The sequence below is a fragment of the Portunus trituberculatus genome, chromosome 41, assembly GCF_017591435.1.
Source record: "Portunus trituberculatus isolate SZX2019 chromosome 41, ASM1759143v1, whole genome shotgun sequence".
In the NCBI taxonomy this organism is placed as follows: domain Eukaryota; kingdom Metazoa; phylum Arthropoda; class Malacostraca; order Decapoda; family Portunidae; genus Portunus; species Portunus trituberculatus.
The window spans coordinates 11298653-11317690 of NC_059295.1; the positions used below are offsets into that span (position 1 = coordinate 11298653).

The 19038-nt window shown below is 35.7% G+C and overlaps 1 protein-coding gene across 3 annotated transcripts in view; it reads right to left on the reverse strand.

The window, feature by feature from the left end:
- LOC123516501 (nucleolar protein 9-like) overlaps positions 1-19038 on the reverse strand; it is a 77755-nt gene that overhangs the window by 45856 nt on the left and 12861 nt on the right. For all 3 annotated transcript variants that reach the window (XM_045275894.1, XM_045275893.1, XM_045275895.1), the window contains exons 4-8: positions 18535-18778; positions 6946-7151; positions 5983-6126; positions 4244-4372; positions 2984-3169 (exon numbers count right to left, since the gene is read on the reverse strand). In XM_045275894.1, the coding sequence (XP_045131829.1) occupies positions 2984-3169; positions 4244-4372; positions 5983-6126; positions 6946-7151; positions 18535-18778 (909 nt within the window). The remainder of the gene's footprint in view (positions 1-2983; positions 3170-4243; positions 4373-5982; positions 6127-6945; positions 7152-18534; positions 18779-19038) is intronic.

The window sequence follows — 19038 nt, forward strand, 5'->3', positions numbered from 1 at the left end:
TTATTTGGATTTTTCTTTTCCTTCATCCTAAAAACCATGAAGCTTTTTTTCTTGTCCACTGCATCCCACACCAGGTCCTCTTTCTCTTTAATAACTTCAATTACAGCGACTTTCGTGTTCTCCTGAATTTGTCTCTTTACAACCTCTGAAAATTTTACTTTTTCCTCTTCTTGCTCCTGTTTCCACTCACTTCATAGTTCCTTCAGCTTGCTATCACCCAATCCACCTTCTGCCCTATCAACAATCCCATCCTGTACTTTAACCTGCAAGCTCCTTAAGGAGCTTTTGTAATCTTAGCATGTTGCTTTTAGTACGTTATTTTGTTTCTTTATTTCTTGTCTCTCCTCTTTCAATCCCTGATTTATTGCATTGACCTTCTCACATTCTGCTAATTTCAATTTCAGCTCTGTATTTTCCATCATCAGTCAGTCCTGTTTGTCCATTAGACTCGACATCACCTCCTTCATATACTTTAATTCCCTTCCTTTGTTGATTAACCCCTAGCCGGCGGCAGTGGACGTTGGCTGTCTCCTAAAATGTGAATCGTCTATATATAGCTTCTGCCGCCTACTGGTGTGCAGCATAAATTTAGTTACACCGCATTTTGTTACGTTTTGACAGCATCTTTATATAGACTCTACCGCAATTTCGCGCCGTGTTTACAAGTTTCTCAAATCAAACTTTAGGCTTTAAAGTGAAATTTCTTTATATGTTTACTAGAATAATGGAGTCACTCACACCCACATTAAAAAATGTGTCCAGGACTTGTGACCTGGATGTGGTTTCCCTCCACCCTCCCAATTTTTTTTTGTTTTTGTTTTTTGCTTTTTCAGTTATGTGATGGTTTCCTCTCTTACTAACTCATTATCTAAATCATGCGCTAGAATCAGCTGTAAATCCTCATCAGTGATTCTCCTCCTTGTAGGAAGCATGGTTGTGCCTAAAATTCCCAAATATGTCCAAGAAATAATACTATATTGGTGGAATGACAGGCAGACAGGAGCACTCCACCCTGCCTGAAAGCTGGGAACAGAGTGTCGATGAGTGTGAGAAGTCACGTACACCAAGGCCACTCTTGACTTGCCAGTTATCATTTTTGTGGCTCGGGGGCACTCACACGTGGCCGTCTATATATAGTCGATGCTTAGAAATACAAGGGATAAATTTTGGAGACGAGTCTATATATAGTCACCCCGCAAATTTTTTATACAATCAGGACCGTCTATATATAGTTCCACCGCCGGCTAAGGGTTAACCTTCTCATATTACCTCGTTCGTCCCTGTCTCCAGAAAAATCCTTGTTCATGATATCATCTGTTAATTTCCTTAGACCAACTGGAGTTTCAATGAACTGTTGGTTTTCATACGATGGCGTATGTTTTGGTTCCGCCATACGCCTGGCTGTACTATTCTGTTCCATCACTCTCTCGTTATTCTTTCCATATATATGATCCAACACTTGTCTGTGTGTGTGTGTGTGTGTGTGTGTGTGTGTGTGTGTGTGTGTGTGTGTGTGTGTGTGTGTGTGTGTGTGTGTGTGTGTGTGTGTGTGTGTGTATGCTGATAATAATAATAATGATGATAATAATAATAATAATAATAATAATAATAATAATAATAATAATAATGAGAGAGAGAGAGAGAGAGAGAGAGAGAGAGAGAGAGAGAGAGAGAGAGAGAGAGAGAGAGAGAGAGAGAGAGAGAGAGAGAGAGAGAGATATTGTGGGAAGTAACGTGGGGCTGGTGCTAATTTCTCATTGACTTTCTTCCTCCCTTGAGTCCCTTCCCTTCATGGCGGGGGTTGATAGCCGCTACTCAATCACTCAAACTCAGCTGCTAAAGTGACCAATGAATGGTGTACTGCAGCATATCTAGAGAAATGATAACACTAAACGTTTTGTGATGTACGAGTGAATAATATATTTTAGAGAAGCGGAAATCTGATGCATTATCATCCCATCATGCTCCAAAAAGTCACCATTGAATAACAATCATATGAAAATTTCATGTCAATCAGATGAATACAAGGAAGAAATTACGAAAAATCCTTAGGAGCAAATATCTTGAAGTGTTTTTTTACACTTAAAAATTTTTCACAAAATTGGTATAAACTCTGATCAACTTTTGTTTCATATATTTTTAAACTACAACAAAAATTAATTTCTTTTTGTTGGAGTCAGATTTTTGATAATGTAAAAAAAAAAATTTAATTAATTAATTAATAAAAAAAAGGCAGGCAGTTCGATTTGGACTTTAATCCCTGGGTTGGTCAGAGTCCAACTTAACATGAAATCTGAGTTACTGGGGTCTGAGTTATCGAGGTTCAACAGTACTTATCGTACCAAAGCATTCTGTCGGAGTTTCCCCTTGGTCGGTATTTACCCACATCACCATATATATATATATATATATATATATATATATATATATATATATATATATATATATATATATATATATATATATATATATATATATATATATATATATATATATATATATATTTTATATATATATATACATATATATATATATATATATATATATATATATATATATATATATATATATATATATATATATATATATATATATATATATATATATATATATATATATATATATATATATATATATATATATATATGTGTGTGTGTGTGTGTGTGTGTGTGTGTGTATAAAACAGAGCCTTGGTGTGATGACATCATGGCCTAGACCATCAATCAAATATATATTTCTCACACGCACACCAAACCTTGTACTATAACTTCAAATAATATACCAATTTGTAATTACTTTCCTCAACCATCTATTTATTTTTCAAATAATGATTGCAATATGTGTATGAGAGAGAGAGAGAGAGAGAGAGAGAGAGAGAGAGAGAGAGAGAGAGAGAGAGAGAGAGAGAGAGAGAGAGAGAGAGAGAAGGAAACCGTTAATAAAATCTTTGATTATAATCTATAAAAACAATTGAAGCCATTACCTTAATGGGTTTGCTGAAATTTAGGAGTTCCTGCAGAGTAAGAGCACCAGGGAGGGAGATGGAAGGAAGAGTGCCTTGATCTTGCTTGGCCTGATATTCAGGGAAAGGCAACAAACGAAGCACAAGCATTGCAAACATCTCTTGTGGCTTGCCTGGTTCAAAGCATTTTAGGAGATCAATCAAAGACTGTAAAAAAATAAATAGATAAGTAGAATTAATAAAAATAAATAAATTATTACTGAAAGCAAAATGAGGAATGCTGGTAGTCTACAACGAGTGTGCATACTTTTAAAGTAAGATTGGATAAGTGTAGGTAGATATGGAGACAGGGCCACACGAGCATAAAGCCCAGGCCCTGTAAAACTACAACTAGGTAAATACAACTAGGTAAATACATGCCAGGTGGCTTTATACTTTTATTAATAGAACATCCATATGGCTTACTCGTTCAAGCAAGAGTCAAAACTCCATTTTGAATTATATTCACAATGATAAAGCCTGTGAAGCACGATTGCAAAATAAAATAAATACGAACTGCAGCACTGACGCGTTCGGTTTCGGCGATCAGACAAGTGATTCCGTAATGTAAAAAATATATGCTGTTGCCCGCCACTAAAACAAGAAGAGATGGACTGTTTCACTGTGTATACATATTTATCTATGGTGTTTTTATTTACATAGTTTTAAAATTGTGGTGAGTGTTCCAGCAAATTTGTAATGAGTGCTGAAACAATAGTGTCTTGCAGACTCTTTGCTTCTGATGTTTTTGTGTTCAGTGGTCGGGTATATGGTGAATGTGTTCTTGTATGAGAATGACTTTTTTTTCTTAGAAATATGGTATTTATTTATTCTTTTTTTCAGTTTCTAAATTGTGAGAATTTTAAAATTTTCTGCACGCAGGAATTTCGAGTTTTGTTTTGTATCTTTCGTATGCTGAGTAATTTTTCGTAATATGAAGCAAAAAAATCTTCGCATATCATTTCATAAAATGAAATTTTCGTATACAGAAGCTTTCGTATCTAGAGGTACCACTGTGTATATATATATATATATATATATATATATATATATATATATATATATATATATATATATATATATATATATATATATATCGAGAAGAAACAGCTTAAAGAATTTTCTCCAAACTTGGGTACAATCTTATGTATCCATTAATACTAACAATCCTATCTTATAATAAATAGGTTATGGTGCTGATACTACCCAACATGTAAGCCTAAATGAAGAGAATATGTGTACCTTCATGCAAGAGGCCTGTCTGGTGCTGAGTCTTTGGCAAGCTGAGGCAAAGGCATGGATCACAGCATGGTGCTGGGAACTCAGTGCTGATACCAATGCTTCACTTATCTCTTCAAAAATTTCTTCAAACTGAAAAAGTTACACATACACATAAATAAGTACATAAATTAATATACTATGTATGTAACATTGAACAATTTTTGCTAAACTGGTTCCCTAAACTTTCTTTCCTTAATGAACACCTTTAAGTAATAAATAAAATTGTGAGATTAACCATTAAATAGGTAGTGGTTAATCTTTAAAGCATATTCATCTTTTCACATTTTGGGGCTGATGCAAATGCTTTAAATGGATGTTCAACAACAATAATTTCCAATCAAATGGCCAGTAATTGTCAGAGGATATTTTGCATACAAGTAGTCACACTTCAATTTCATGACCTATTATGCCACAAAGCTATGAAGATCTCAGTTTGCCATCTTTCCCCAATTCATATTACCACTCCACTTTCCTATGACAAAATATAGAAATAAACATAATATGCAGTCAAAACATAGAATAACATTAAATAGAAAACACAGAAATTTATGAACACATAAAAACTACACTGAAAAAAAGGAGGGAGTTGCAATAAATTGCAGCAAGATTGCAGCAGGACAGGCATCCTGGATGGCAAGAGATGTATGGATTACTGCAAACTGAAACACTGTAGCTTATAAAGTGGAATGCATGATAGTAGATACATGGTATTTGGAAGTAAATGTTCAAATCCATTTTGGACCTGACAGGAAAATTCTTAATATTATACACCAAAAAGTGCAAATAGTAGAATGTTTTTAGAAATGTGAGAAGAAACCTGCATCCTGTTCAAAACAAAGAAACAAAAGTGAAAGAAAATAATATACAGTGGAGACTCAATACTTAAACTTAATTAATTCCAAATGGCTGTCTTGATTATCAAAAAGTTCAACTACCGATACCTATAAATCAGGAAATTCGTTCTAACCTTAGCAAAACCTTAAGGCTACAAAAATTTTAAAGATTACAAAAATTTCAAAGTAAATTTTTTTTTTTTTTTTTTTTTACTTGTACTTAATTGTAAGTGAAGGCTGGTGATAAATAACATAGAAGAGGAGGAGAGAAAGGTGGGGAGGAGGAGGGAGGTTATTCATCAGAGGATGAGGCACCATTCATGAAAATGTCTGGTAACCCATCTCCTGGAGTGATTCCTGTGGACACACTAGTAGAGGGCTATGGCTCACTAACACTTGCATTCTCACTAGATTCTTTATTTTCACCACTAATAAGCTTCTTTGGTACCATTGTAAGTTTCTAAATGAAAAAGTACAGACAGAACACCGCAATGGGACTAGGGATGTCCACCGGTATCTGATATACATACTGGAATACTGGTATCTTAGCTTCGTTATTACCAGTATCAGAATGGGACAACTGGCAGTAGCACAGAGGGAGAGGCCAGAGCTCTGTTTACTACCATGTATGCAAACGTTCAAGTACCAGATATTTTTTTGAGTACCAAGTTGAACTTTAGAATCAAGAATCAAAAAGTATGACTGCAAAGACAGAGTGTTGAGTCTTCACTGTATAATATGTGTATACAATTATGCTAAATGAGGCACTTTACTTTCTGTTATTGAACTACAAAAAGACAACACAGGTGGATGTAGGATTACTATACTGGAGTACTGAAAGGCTAAATACTCAACAATTTCACTTACTGTTTCTTTGTCAATCCATGATGAAAGGAGATGCTGGACGGCGAAATGTGTCATCCGCTGCTGAACAAGAATCTTTATTTTACCTTTAAAGTACTGCTGGAAAATATTTATCTGCTGTTCACTGCTACAACATGGCAACATGACCTGGAAATTCAGCCAAATTTAGAAAACAAGTAATTCTCAAAAAAAAAAAAAATAAAATAAAATAAAAAAATAAAAAAACAGGATATTAATATTCATATGTATGTGCATTTTTAAGTACAGTGGAACATCATTAAGTCCCCTCAAACTTAATTTTTTCCTCATTAATATCACAGTGTCTGAAGCTGAATCCACATCCCATTTCCTTTTAATCCCATCTCCAAAGTTATGGCATCTACTATGCACTGTACATAATAATATAACTTGCTCTTCTGAATATAACACTAGTTAGCTTTAGGTATCACTATCACTCAATTTGTATTTTTTTGCAATGTGTATCTCTCACATGACACAAATATTCTTCTCTTTTCTTCAATGCATTCCTTGAATTCCTTGAATTTTTAGTCTATTTCTACAATTAAAAAGGTAACTGACAGATAGCTTGTCCAGTACAATGCTACTTTAAAAAATACCAGTTCATTACATAAAAAAAAACATCCTCTTACATTAGTCCCAGTTTATAAACCCTTAAAATACAAACAAAGCAAAAGTATAAGCTAAAAAATTTCTTCTAACTGGGTACATCTTGTTGCTATTTTTCCTTCAATACCCAATGAGTACTACCTAAGCTTTAGCAATCTTACAAAATTTCACCTCACATAAACCTCACAAGTTAAGACTCTGCCATTGCACAAAATAAAAAAAAAATGGTGTTAAAATCATTTTACAGAGATGTAAAAAAAAAACTATGGGATATTAAAGCCCTATATATAGATAGAATGATGGCCACTTGAATCCTATATCTATTACAGATTTCTGTACCTCCAACAGGCGTGTGGTGGGACCATCTTGGAACAGTGGAGGCAGATCAGATGTCTCAGGATTCTCTATATACCACTTTTCTATTCCTGGAAGTCCATGCTGTATGAGATGAGTCACAACAGCTGCACACTGATCTCGGTCCACATGTTTCAAAACAGATAACAAAGACTGAAGAACTGCTGATCCATACTCTGTGCTCATTACTTCTGTTAAGGAAGAAATCATTCTTGTACCTCTTGTACTTAAGTACACACACACACACACACACACACACACACACACACACACACACACACACACACACACACACACAAGAGGAGGAGAAGAAGGCATTTTTTTGGAGAATTATAGGAGACAGGATAAGGAAATGGTATATAAAAGAGAAAGAAGAGAAAAGAATGGAGCAAGTTTAACTAAAATGATAAGAACAAGAGATTAAAATGATGTATACAAACATAGATGGATTTTATCTAGTAAATTAGAATTAAGAGATTACATAAAAAAGAAGAACCAGATATTGTATGCCTGGTGGAAACAAAGTTAAATGAGGCAATAAAAATAGACATAGATAAAAGGTATAATATATGGAGGAGAGACAGAGTGGGTAAAGGAGGAGGAGGAGTCATGATGATGTTAAGGAAGGAGATAGTGGTAAATCAAGTGGAGTTTGGGAAGGAAAATCAGAAATACTGTATGTTAAGATGCATATTAACAAAAGGAGTTAACAATCATTGGAACATATGTGCCACCAAAACAAACTCATGGACTAACCAAGAATATAGAGACATGATAGATGACACAATAAGGAGTCTTACAAGAATCATTAAGGAAAGGAGAAAAGTGATATTGGTAGGAGATTTCAACTGTAAGGAGGTAGACTGGGAAAATTATGAAAGTGGTATGGGGAAGATGCCTGGGAGATAGATTCCTGAACCTAATGATAGATAATTTGATGGTCCAAAGAGTAAAGGAAAACACAAGATTCAGAGGAAACGATGAGCCGGCAAGATTAGACCTAGTTTTACAAGGGATATACCAATTAACGATGATATAAGATACAAGTGCCCATTGGGAAAGAGTGACCATGTAATATTAGAGATGGATATAGAAGAAGGAAAGGAAGATAGAGATGAATCATACAAAGGAGACCGATTAAATTACAGAAAGGCTGATATTGAGAATCTCAAGAACTATTTTAAAAACGTAAACTGGGAGGAGATGGAAAACTCATTAACGGTTCAAGAGAAATATAACTTATTTTTGGAAATATACAAAACTGGGGTCAGGGAATATGTTCTGAAATATAGACCTAAAGAAGAAGGAAAGAAAGATTGGTTTAATGCAAGATGTGCTAGGGCAAAGGAGAAACGAGATGGAGCATGGAAAAGGTGGAGAAGAAACAGAAATCCAGAAAATAAGGAAAACTTCAAAACAGCAAGAAATGAATATGCTAAGGTGAGAAAGGAAGAAGAAAAGAACTATGAAAAGGACATTGTCGAAAAATGTAAGGAACAACCAAAATTGTTCTACAGATTCATAAATGGAAAAATAAGACAAAAAGAAACAATAGAAAGGTTAAAAGGAGAAAACGGAATGGTGGAAGACCCAAAAGTATGGCAGAACTGTTAAATAGTAAATTTCATGAGGTCTTTACTAAGGAATCCAAATTTGAAAGACCACAGGGTAATAGAGACTGTCTATATGAAAGAGATTAAAGTAACCAAGCTTGAAATAAAAAGTTGATGACGGAATTGGATGAGGAAAAGGCAATGGGACCGGATGAAGTCTCAGGCAGAATACTGAAAGAATGTAGGGAAGAACTAGCAAGTCCAATATACAACATCATAAAATGCTCAATAGAAAATGGAACAGTGCCAGTGGAGTGGAAAAGAGCTGAGGTGGTTCCCATATATAAGAGCGGAAGGAAGGAAGAACCTTTAAATTACAGGCCGGTATCACTAACTAGTGTAATATGCAAGATGTGTGAAAAAGTAATAAAGAAGCAATGGATCGAGTTTCTTGAAGACAACAAAATATTATCAAATAGCCAATTTGGTTTTAGAAAAGGTCGGTCATGTGTGACAAATTTATTGAGTTTCTACTCTAGAATAGTTGATAAAGTACAAGAGAGAGAGGATGGGTTGACTGTATTTATTTAGATCTAAAAAAGGCTTTTGATAAAGTGCCACATGAAAGATTACTATGGAAGTTAGAGGAGAAGGGTGGCTTAAAAGGAAGCACATTGAGATGGATGAAGAATTACTTAAGGGGGAGAGAAATAAGGACGATAGTTAAAGATATGAAGTCCAAGTGGAGAACAGTAGACAGCGGAGTGCCACAGGGGTCAGTATTGGCACCAATACTTTTCTCATATATATAAATGACATGCCAGAGGAGTGAACAGCTACATAAATCTGTTTGCGGACGATGCGAAACTGTGCAGAGTCATTAAACAAAAGAGGATTGTGAAATACTACAGGAAGACTTAAACAAGATCTGGAAATGGAGCAAAAATGGGAGATGGAATTCAATGTGGACAAAAGCCATGTCATGGAAATGGGAAAAAGTGAAAGACGACCAGTGGGAATCTATAAGATGGGAGATGAGTAGAACTAGAAAAAGTAAAAAGGAAAAGGACTTGGGAATGACAATGGAAGAAAATAATCAACCGGTTAGCCATATTGATAGAATTTTCAGAGAGGCGTATAATTTGCTAAGGAATATTGGAGTAGCATTTCACTATATGGACAAGGAAATGATGAAGAAATTGATAAGTACTAAAATAAGACCTAGATTGGAATATGCAGGAGTTGTGTGGACTCCCATAAAAGAAACACATAAGAAAATTAGAGAGACTACAAAAATGGCTACAAGAATGGTTCCAGAATTTAAAGGGATGGCATATGAGGAGAGACTAAAGGCAATGGATCTACCAACCTTGGAGCAGAGAAGAGAGAGAGGGGATCTGATACAAGTTTATAAATTGATTAACGGAATGGATGAAGTGGATAATGAGAAACTGATCCTGAGAGAAGAATATGACTTTAGAAGTACAAGATCGCATAGTAAGAAACTAAGGAAGGGACGATGTCTGAGAGATGTTAAAAAATTTAGTTTCCTGCAAAGATGTGTTGAGACTTGGAACAGTTTGAGTGAGGAAGTGGTATCAGCAGAGTGTACATAGTTTTAAAGAAAAATTGGATAAGTGTAGATATGGAGACGGGACCACACGAGCATAAAGCCCAGGCCCTGTAAAACTACAACTAGGTAAATACAACTAGGTAAATACACACACACACACACACACACACACACACACACACAGAAGAAATATTATATAGAACAACAAAACTTAGAGAAACAGAAGGCTGCAAGGATATCTATATAAAGAAAAATAGAAATGAGGAAGAAAGGAAGAGATACAATGAACTGGCAGCAGTAAGGAAAAGAATAATGAAAGGTCAGAAAAGGAGAAGAAGGCATTTTTTTGGAGAATTCTAGGAGACAGGATAAGGAAATGGTATATAAACGAGAAGGAAGAGAAAAAAGTGGAACAAGTTTAACTAAAAATGATAAAGGCAAAAGACTAAAAATGATGTATACGAACATATCAAGTAAATTAGAATTAAGAGATCACATAAGGAAAGAAAATCCAGATATTGTATGCCTGGCTGAAACAAAACTAAATAAGGCAATCAAAATAGACTTGGACAATAGGTATAATGTATGAAGAAGAGACAGAGTGGGTAAAGGAGGAGGAGGAGTCATGATTATGTTAAGGAAAGAGATAGTGATAAATGAAATGGAATGTGGGGAAGGAAAAGCAGAAGTATTGTATATTAAGATGCATATTAATAAAAAAGAGATAACAATCATTGTAACATATGTGCCACCAAAAACAAATTCATGGACCAATCAAGAATATAAAGACATGATAGATGACACAATAAGGAGTCTAACGAGAATCGTTAAAGAAAGGAGAAAAGTGATATTAGTAGGAGATTTCAACTGTAAAGAAGTGGACTGGGAAAATTATGAAAGTGGTATGGGGGAAGATGCCTGGGGAGAAAGATTCTTGAACCTAATGATAGACAATATGATGGACCAGAGAGTAAAGGAATGCACAAGATTCAGAGGAAACGACAAGCCGACAAGATTGGACCTAGTTTTTACAAGGGGTAAACAAATGAATGATGATATAAGATATAAGTGCCCATTGGGAAAGAGTGACCATGCAATATTAGAAATAGATATAGAAGAGGGAAAGGAAGATAGAGACGATTCATACAAAGGAGACTGATTAAATTACAGAAAGGCTGATATTGAGAATCTCATGAACTATTTTAAAAACGTAGACTGGGAGGAGATGGAAAACTCAGAGACAATGCAAGACAAATATAACTTATTTTTGGAAATATACAAAACAGGAGTCAGGGAATATGTCCCAAAATATAGACCTAAAGAAGAAGGAAAGAAAGATTGGTTTAATGCAAGGTGTGCCAAGGCAAAGGAGAAAAGAGATGGAGCATGGAAAAGATGAAGGAGAAATAGGAATCCAGCAAATAAGGAAAACTTCAAAGCAGCAAGAAATGAATATGTTAAGGTGAGGAAGGAAGAGGAAAAGAACTTTGAAAAAGACATTGTCGAAAAATGTAAGGAGCAACCAAAATTGTTCTATAGATTCATAAATGGAAAAATTAGGCAAAAAGAAACAATAGAAAGGTTAAAAGGAGAGAACGGGATGGTGGAAGACCCAAAAAGTATGGCAGAACTATTAAATAAAAAATTCCAGGAGGTCTTTACTAAGGAATCCAAATTCGAGAGGCCACAGAGTAATAGAGACAATCTATATGAAAGAGATTAAAGTAACCAAGCTTGAAATAAAAGAATTAATGAAGGAACTGGATGAAGAGAAGGCAATGGGACCGAATGAAGTCTCAGGCAGAATACTGAAAGAATGTAGGGAAGAACTAGCAAGTCCTATATACAACATCATAAAATGCTCAATAGAAAATGGAACAGTGCCAGTAGAATGGAAAAGAGCTGAGGTGGTTCCCATATATAAGAGCGGAAGGAAGGAAGAACCTTTAAATTACAGACCGGTATCACTAACTAGTGTAATATGCAAGATGTGTGAAAGAATAATAAAGAAACAATGGATCGAGTTCCTTGAAGACAACAAATTAATATCAAATAGCCAATTTGGTTTTAGAAAAGGACGGTCTTGTGTAACTAATTTATTGAGTTTCTATTCTAGAATAGTTGATAGAGTACAAGAGAGAGAGGGATGGGTTGACTGCATTTATTTGGATTTAAAAAAGGCATTTGACAAAGTGCCACATGCAAGATTACTGTGGAAGTTAGAGGAGAAGGGTGGCTTAAAAGGAAGCACATTGAGATGGATAGAAAATTATTTGAGGGGGAGAGAAATAAGGATGGTAGTTAAAGATATGAAGTTAAAGTGGAGAGCAGTAGAAAGTGGAGTGCCACAGGGGTCAGTATTGGCACCAATACTTTTCCTCATTTATATTAACGACATGCCAGAAGGAGTGAACAGCTACATAAATTTGTTTGCGGATGATACGAAACTGTGCAGAGTTATAAAGCAAAAGGAGGATTGTGAAATACTGCAAGAAGACCTAAATAAGATCTGGGAATGGAGTAAGAAGTGGGAAATGGAATTCAATGTGAACAAAAGCCATGTCATGGAAATGGGAAAGAGTGAAAGACAACCTGTGGGAATCTATAAGATGGGAGATGGAGTAGAACTGGAGAAAGTAAAAAAGGAAAAGGACTTAGGAGTGACGATGGAAGAAAACAATCAACCAGTAAGCCATATTGACAGAATTTTTAGAGAAACATAATTTGCTAAGGAATATTGGAGTAGCATTTCACTAGATGGACAAAGAAATGATGAAGAAATTGATAAATACTATAATAAGACCCAGATTGGAATATGCAGTAGTGTGGACCCCTCATAAAAAGAAACACATAAGGAAATTGGAGAGACTACAAAAAATGGCTACAAGAATGATTCCAGAATTTGAAGGGAGGACATATGGTGAGAGACTTAAGGCTATGGATCTGCCAACCCTGGAACAAAGAAGGGAGAGAGGAGACCTGATACAAGATTATAAATTGATCAACGGAATGGACCAAGTGGATAATGAGAAACTGATCCTGAGAGAAGAATATGACATCTGAAGCACAAGATCGCATAGTAAAAAGCTGAGAAAAGGAAGATGTCTGAGAGATATTAAAAAATATAGTTTCCCACAGAGATGTATTGAGACGTGGAACAGTTTAGATGAAGAAGTAGTGTCTGCAACGAGTGCGCACACTTTTAAAGTAAGATTGGATAAGTGTAGAAATGGAGACGGGGCCACACGAGCATAAAGCCCAGGCCCTGTAACACTATAACTAGGTAAATACAACTAGGTAAATACACACACACACACACATACACACATCAAAGAAGATACTAGGTTTGGAGGAGAGGGAGCATCGTCAAGACTGGACTTGGTCTTTAGTACAGAGCCAATGGTCATTGAGGAGATGAGGGTGGAGTGCCCTTTAGCAAAGAGTGATCATGCAGTTTTGGAGTTCAAGGTGATAGAGGAAGAGAAATCTAGAAGAAATGAAGAATATAAAGTGGGAAGATGGAATTATGCCAAGACAGATTTTGGAAACCTAAAGAAATTCTTTCAAGAGACAAATTGGATGAAATTCAAGAGTGCTAAGGAGCAAATGAAAAGTGGAAGGAATTTATAAAAATATACAAAGAAGGTGAGAAAAAAATTGTACCAATAAGACAACATAGAGAAGTTGGAAAGCAGGACTGGTTTAACGATAGATGTGAAAAGGCTAGAACAAGAAAAGAGGATGCATGGAAGAGGTGGAGAAGGAAAAGATGGATTAAGCAGTGGGAAAGTTACAAAAGAGCAAGAAATGAATATGTGTTGATTAGAAGAGAAGAAAGAAAGAAACAAGAAAAGGATATAATTGATAAATGTAAAGACCAACCAAGGCTTTTTACAGACATGTGAACAACAACATCAAAAATAGAGAAAGTATTGAAAGTTTAGAAGTAAATGGAGTATGCAGTGAAGATCCCAGGAAATGGCAGAGGCTATGAATGGATGCTTTGGAAGGTATTCACAAAGGAGACTGCTTTTGACAAACCACTGGTAATGGAACAGAAAGGGATTATGAAGGAGTTTCAAGTAACTGTGGAGGAGATCAAGAATATGATGGGGAGTTTAGAAGTGAGAAAAGCTGTGGGACCTGATGGGGTATCAGGATGGATTTTAAGAGAATGCAGGAGCAACTGGCAGAAAAAGTTTGTGAAGTAATTGATGCCTCATTAAGGGAAGGTGTAGTGCCCCAAGACTGGAAAAGAGCTAACATTGTCCCAATCTATAAATCAGGTAACAAGAGAGACCCATTGAACTATAGACCAGTGTCACTTACAAGTGTGGTAGCTAAGATGTGTGAGAGGGTGGTGAAGAATAGATGGACAGACTTCTTGGAGAAAAATGACATACTTTGTGAGTGTCAATTTGGTTTTAGAAAAGGGCGTTCATGCACGACAAACCTGATATGTTACTATTCGAGGGTGATAGATGTAATACAGGAAAGAGATGGTTGGGCTGATGGAATATATCTGGATTTAAAAAAGGCCTTTGATAAGGTACCACACGGAGACTGATCTGGAAACTTGAAATGGTAGGAGGAGTGCATGGCAGTTTACTAAAATGGATGGAAGACTTTTGGTAGGAAGAGAAATGAGAACAATAATTAAGGACAGACCATCAGAATGGGGATTGGTGGAGAGTGGAGTTCCACAGGGATCAGTGTTGGCACCAGTAATGTTCGCGGTCTACATAAATGACATGGTGGATGGGGTGTCCAGTTATGTGAGCCTATTTGCAGGCGATGCAAAATTGTTAAGAAAAGTGAGATGTGACAAAGATTGCGAACTACTCCAGGAAGACTTGGACAGAATATGGAAATGGAGCTGTACATGGCAAATGGAGTTCAACACGACAAAATGCAAGAAAATAGAGTTTGGCAAGAGTGAAAGAAGAATCAGGAGTATGTACAAGATAGGAAATGAAGACATAAAACCAGTCATGAAGAAAAAGACCTTGGGGTGACAATTACCAATGACCTATCGCCAGAGAGACATATAAACAAAATAATTGGAGAAGTATTGAACTTATTGAGGAACATAAGAGTGGCGTTCAGTATATTTAGATGAAGAAATGATGAAGAAAATAATTACTGCAATGATAAGACCGAGGCTTGAATATGCAACAATACAGTGGGCTCGAACTTAAAGAAACACATAAGGAAACTAGAGAAAGTACAGAGGGCTGCAACAAAATGGTGCCTGACTTAAGAGATTTGACTTATGAAGACAGACTGAAAAGAATGCAACTTCCGACCCTGGAAAACAGAAGAGAAAGGGAGACCTGATAGCAATATACAGAGTGATGATTGGCATGGAAAAAATGGATAGGGAAGATCTGTGTATGTGGAATGAAAGAATGTCGAGAGGGCATGGGAAAAACTAAAATGGCCACTTATAGGAGAGATGTGAAAAAATATAGCTTCCCTCATAGAAGGGTGGAAGCATGGAATAGTTTAGACGTGGAAGTGGTCAACGCAAGGAATATTCATGATTTTAAGAAAAAGCTGGACGTTAATAGATATGGAGACGGGACAACACGAGCATAGCTCTTTTCCCGTATGTTACAATTAGGTAAATACACATGGGAGCCACGTCATGGACGGAGGTGTCTGAGCAGCTCGCAGAGAGTGCTACAAAAGCACTTGGACCCAGGCCTAGACGTATGTACAGGGGGAACGGGGACCATAGGTTCTTCTATCTCCAAATGAAATAAGTGTTAGATTACTTATAGCCAAGGATAGATAAAGAGAGAGACATGAATCCAGGTATTGGTTTAAGAAAACTGACTAAAGATACTATGGATAAAGATTTCTCATGCACATTATGTGTTGTAACAACTTCATTATTCAATGGATTCCACTTCTCCAACATTCATGATCTCTTGTCCTTCTATCTTCTTTTACCAGGACCAGATCTTCCTTGTCTATCTTTTTCAGTACCATTGACTATTTTGTACATTGTTATTAGGTCTCATTCTCTTCTATCTTGTAGGGTCGGTAGTCCCATTTCTGTTAGCTGTTCTTTATATGTTAGGTTCTTTAGTTCCAGCACCATCTTTATAGCAATCTTCTGTACCCGTTCTAATCTTCTTATATCTTTTTTAGAGCTCGGAGACCATACCACAGCTAAATATTCCAGCTTTGGACGTATCATGCTTGTGATGATTTTTTTTTTTTTATCATATCTTTGTCCATGAATTGAAATACCACTCTTATATCAGTCAACATTTTATATGATAATCCAAATATCTTGCTTACTTGTTTTTTGGGGTTCAGATTTTCCTGTATAATTACTCCCAGATCCTTTTCCTCTTTAGTCTTCATTATTTGTTCCTCTCCCATCAGATAGTTCCATACTGGTCTTCTTTTGCTTTTTCCTAGTTCCATTACTTGACATTTCTTGGCATTGAACTCCAATTTCCATTTCTTACTCCACTCCTAGATCTTGCGTATATCTTCCTGTAACAGCAAACAGTCCTCTCGGGTTTTGATAACTCTTAACAGCTTTTCATTATCAGCAAATGAATTAGTGTAGCTGTTTATTCCATTGTGAATGTCGTTTACATAAATCTGAAACATAATGGGGGCTAACACTGATCCTTGTGGGACTCTGCTTGTTACTTTATACCAAGATGAGGGTGTATCTCTGATTACAGTTCTCTTCTCCCTGTCCTTCAAATAATCCATTGTCCATTCTAACAAAGTTCCTTGCAGTCCACCTATGTTCTCATGTTTCCAAAGTAGTCTTCCATGAGGGACTTTATCAAAAGCTTTTTTTTATCCAGGTATACTGTGTCCTCCCATCCATCTCTGCTTTCCAGTCCTTCTATTACTCTCGAGTAGAAACTTAATAAGTTCGACACACATGACTGTCCTGTCCTGAACCCAAATTGTCTGTTTGATATGACTTGTTCTTCTTCCAGATGTTTAACCAATTTTCTTTGATAATTATCTCACACAACTTCCCCTTAACACTTGTAAGTGATGCCGGTCTGTAATTTAATGGCTCAGTTGCTTTTCCTCCTTTAAATATTGGTACTACTTTGGCTCTTTTCCATTCTAATGGAACTTTCCCTTCATTTAGTGAACTTGTTATTATTTATATTATTTCCCAAATTTGATGCAGTATTTGCTCTATACATTCTTTTAGCACCCAGCCTGATACACCATCTGGCCCCATTGCTTTTCTGACATCCAAACTCTCCAATAATCTTCCAATATCCTCTTTGTGCACTGTAATTTGCTGCATTATTTCTCAAATTGGATCCAGTAGTTGCTCTATACATTCTTTTAGCACCCAGCCTGATACACCATGCGGCCCCATTGCTTTTCTGACATCCAAATTCTTCAATAATGTTCCAATATCCTCTTTGTGCACTGTGATTTGCTGCATTATTTCCCAAATAGTCAATGGTACTGAAAAAGATAGACAAGGAAGATCTGGTCCTGGTGAAAGAAGATAGAAGGACAAGAGATCATGAATGTTGGAGAAGTGGAATGCATTGAATAATGAAGTTGTTACAACACATAATGTGCATAACTTCAAGGAAAAATTGGATAAATGGAGACATGGAGACAGGACACTATGAGCCCCGCTCAAACCCTGTACAATACAATTAGGTAAATACACACACACACACACACACACACACACACACACACACACACACACACACACACACACACACACACACACACACACACACACAAAGTAAATAAATAAATGAAACAGAATAATTACAATTAAAGAAATGTAAATTAATTAATGCAATCATTAAAATAATTAATATACCTCTGGAATTCTATTTTTGGGGGTTTTCAATCTATTATTCTTCACCGTGGCTTTAAATTTTCTAGATATCTATCCATCATGAAATGGGTTTTAGCTATACTGTGTTCAATGTATAATCGGCTGATCACAACAAAATAAGAAAAGACAGCGGCGCGGAGCTAGGAGTGTGTGGGAGGGGGAGAAATATAGTAGGATTGAGGATATGCTAAGGGGAGACTAGGGTAGGGACCCTCTTTCACATACTTCACTGATAATAAGGTACTGACATTTTATCAACATTCTACATTGAAAACAATCAATTGGACATCAATGCAATACAGAGGCAGAGGAAAAAAATATAGAAAAAATACTTAAGGATCAAAAGAATCAACAACATTTCCTTCTTACTTAATGTCTTTTACATTATTTTTGAAGTATTTCATATATATTTCCAATCATAAGTGCAAACTTTGTACAGTAGATCAACATAAAATATAGGAAAATTAATCTGTGGCTTCATGAATTTGGAAACTGAACATTCAAGTGTAATTCATCTTTGATTCTACTGATACAAGAAACTAGTGTTCCAGAAATAAACTTGTCTAAAAAACATGGTGGAAACAAACCTATGAGATCTGGTAGTCTTGTAAATCTTACAGCAATATTTAACAAGACTTGCTTGACTGTAGGTGGTACAACCAAGATCTTGCCTTCTTTGCAGAGTGCATGGCTAGTCTGTGAACGTTGGCTACTCCTTATAGACTGCTCAACTTCAATTCCTGAACAGACTTCCAGCACAGTTCTCACTACATGACTGGCATATTTGTGTTTCACAAAATCTTCCAAGTTATTATAAACAAATCTGCCAACCTAAAATAAAAAGAAAAATATTTAAGTGAGTAATCTTTGTAACATATAAATGAACATATTAATGAAATGCTGAGGATAAATGAATAGTTCCTAAGACTAATGTTTGGATGTTTTTCATTAGTATGCATATTTAAAAAAAAATATGCAAAATATGCAGAGAATGTTAATAAGTATAAAAAAAAAACAAAAAAGCCTATCCTGAGAAACATATAAAAACCATACTTTGCAAGTGCTGAATTTCTGGTTATAAAGTAGAATCA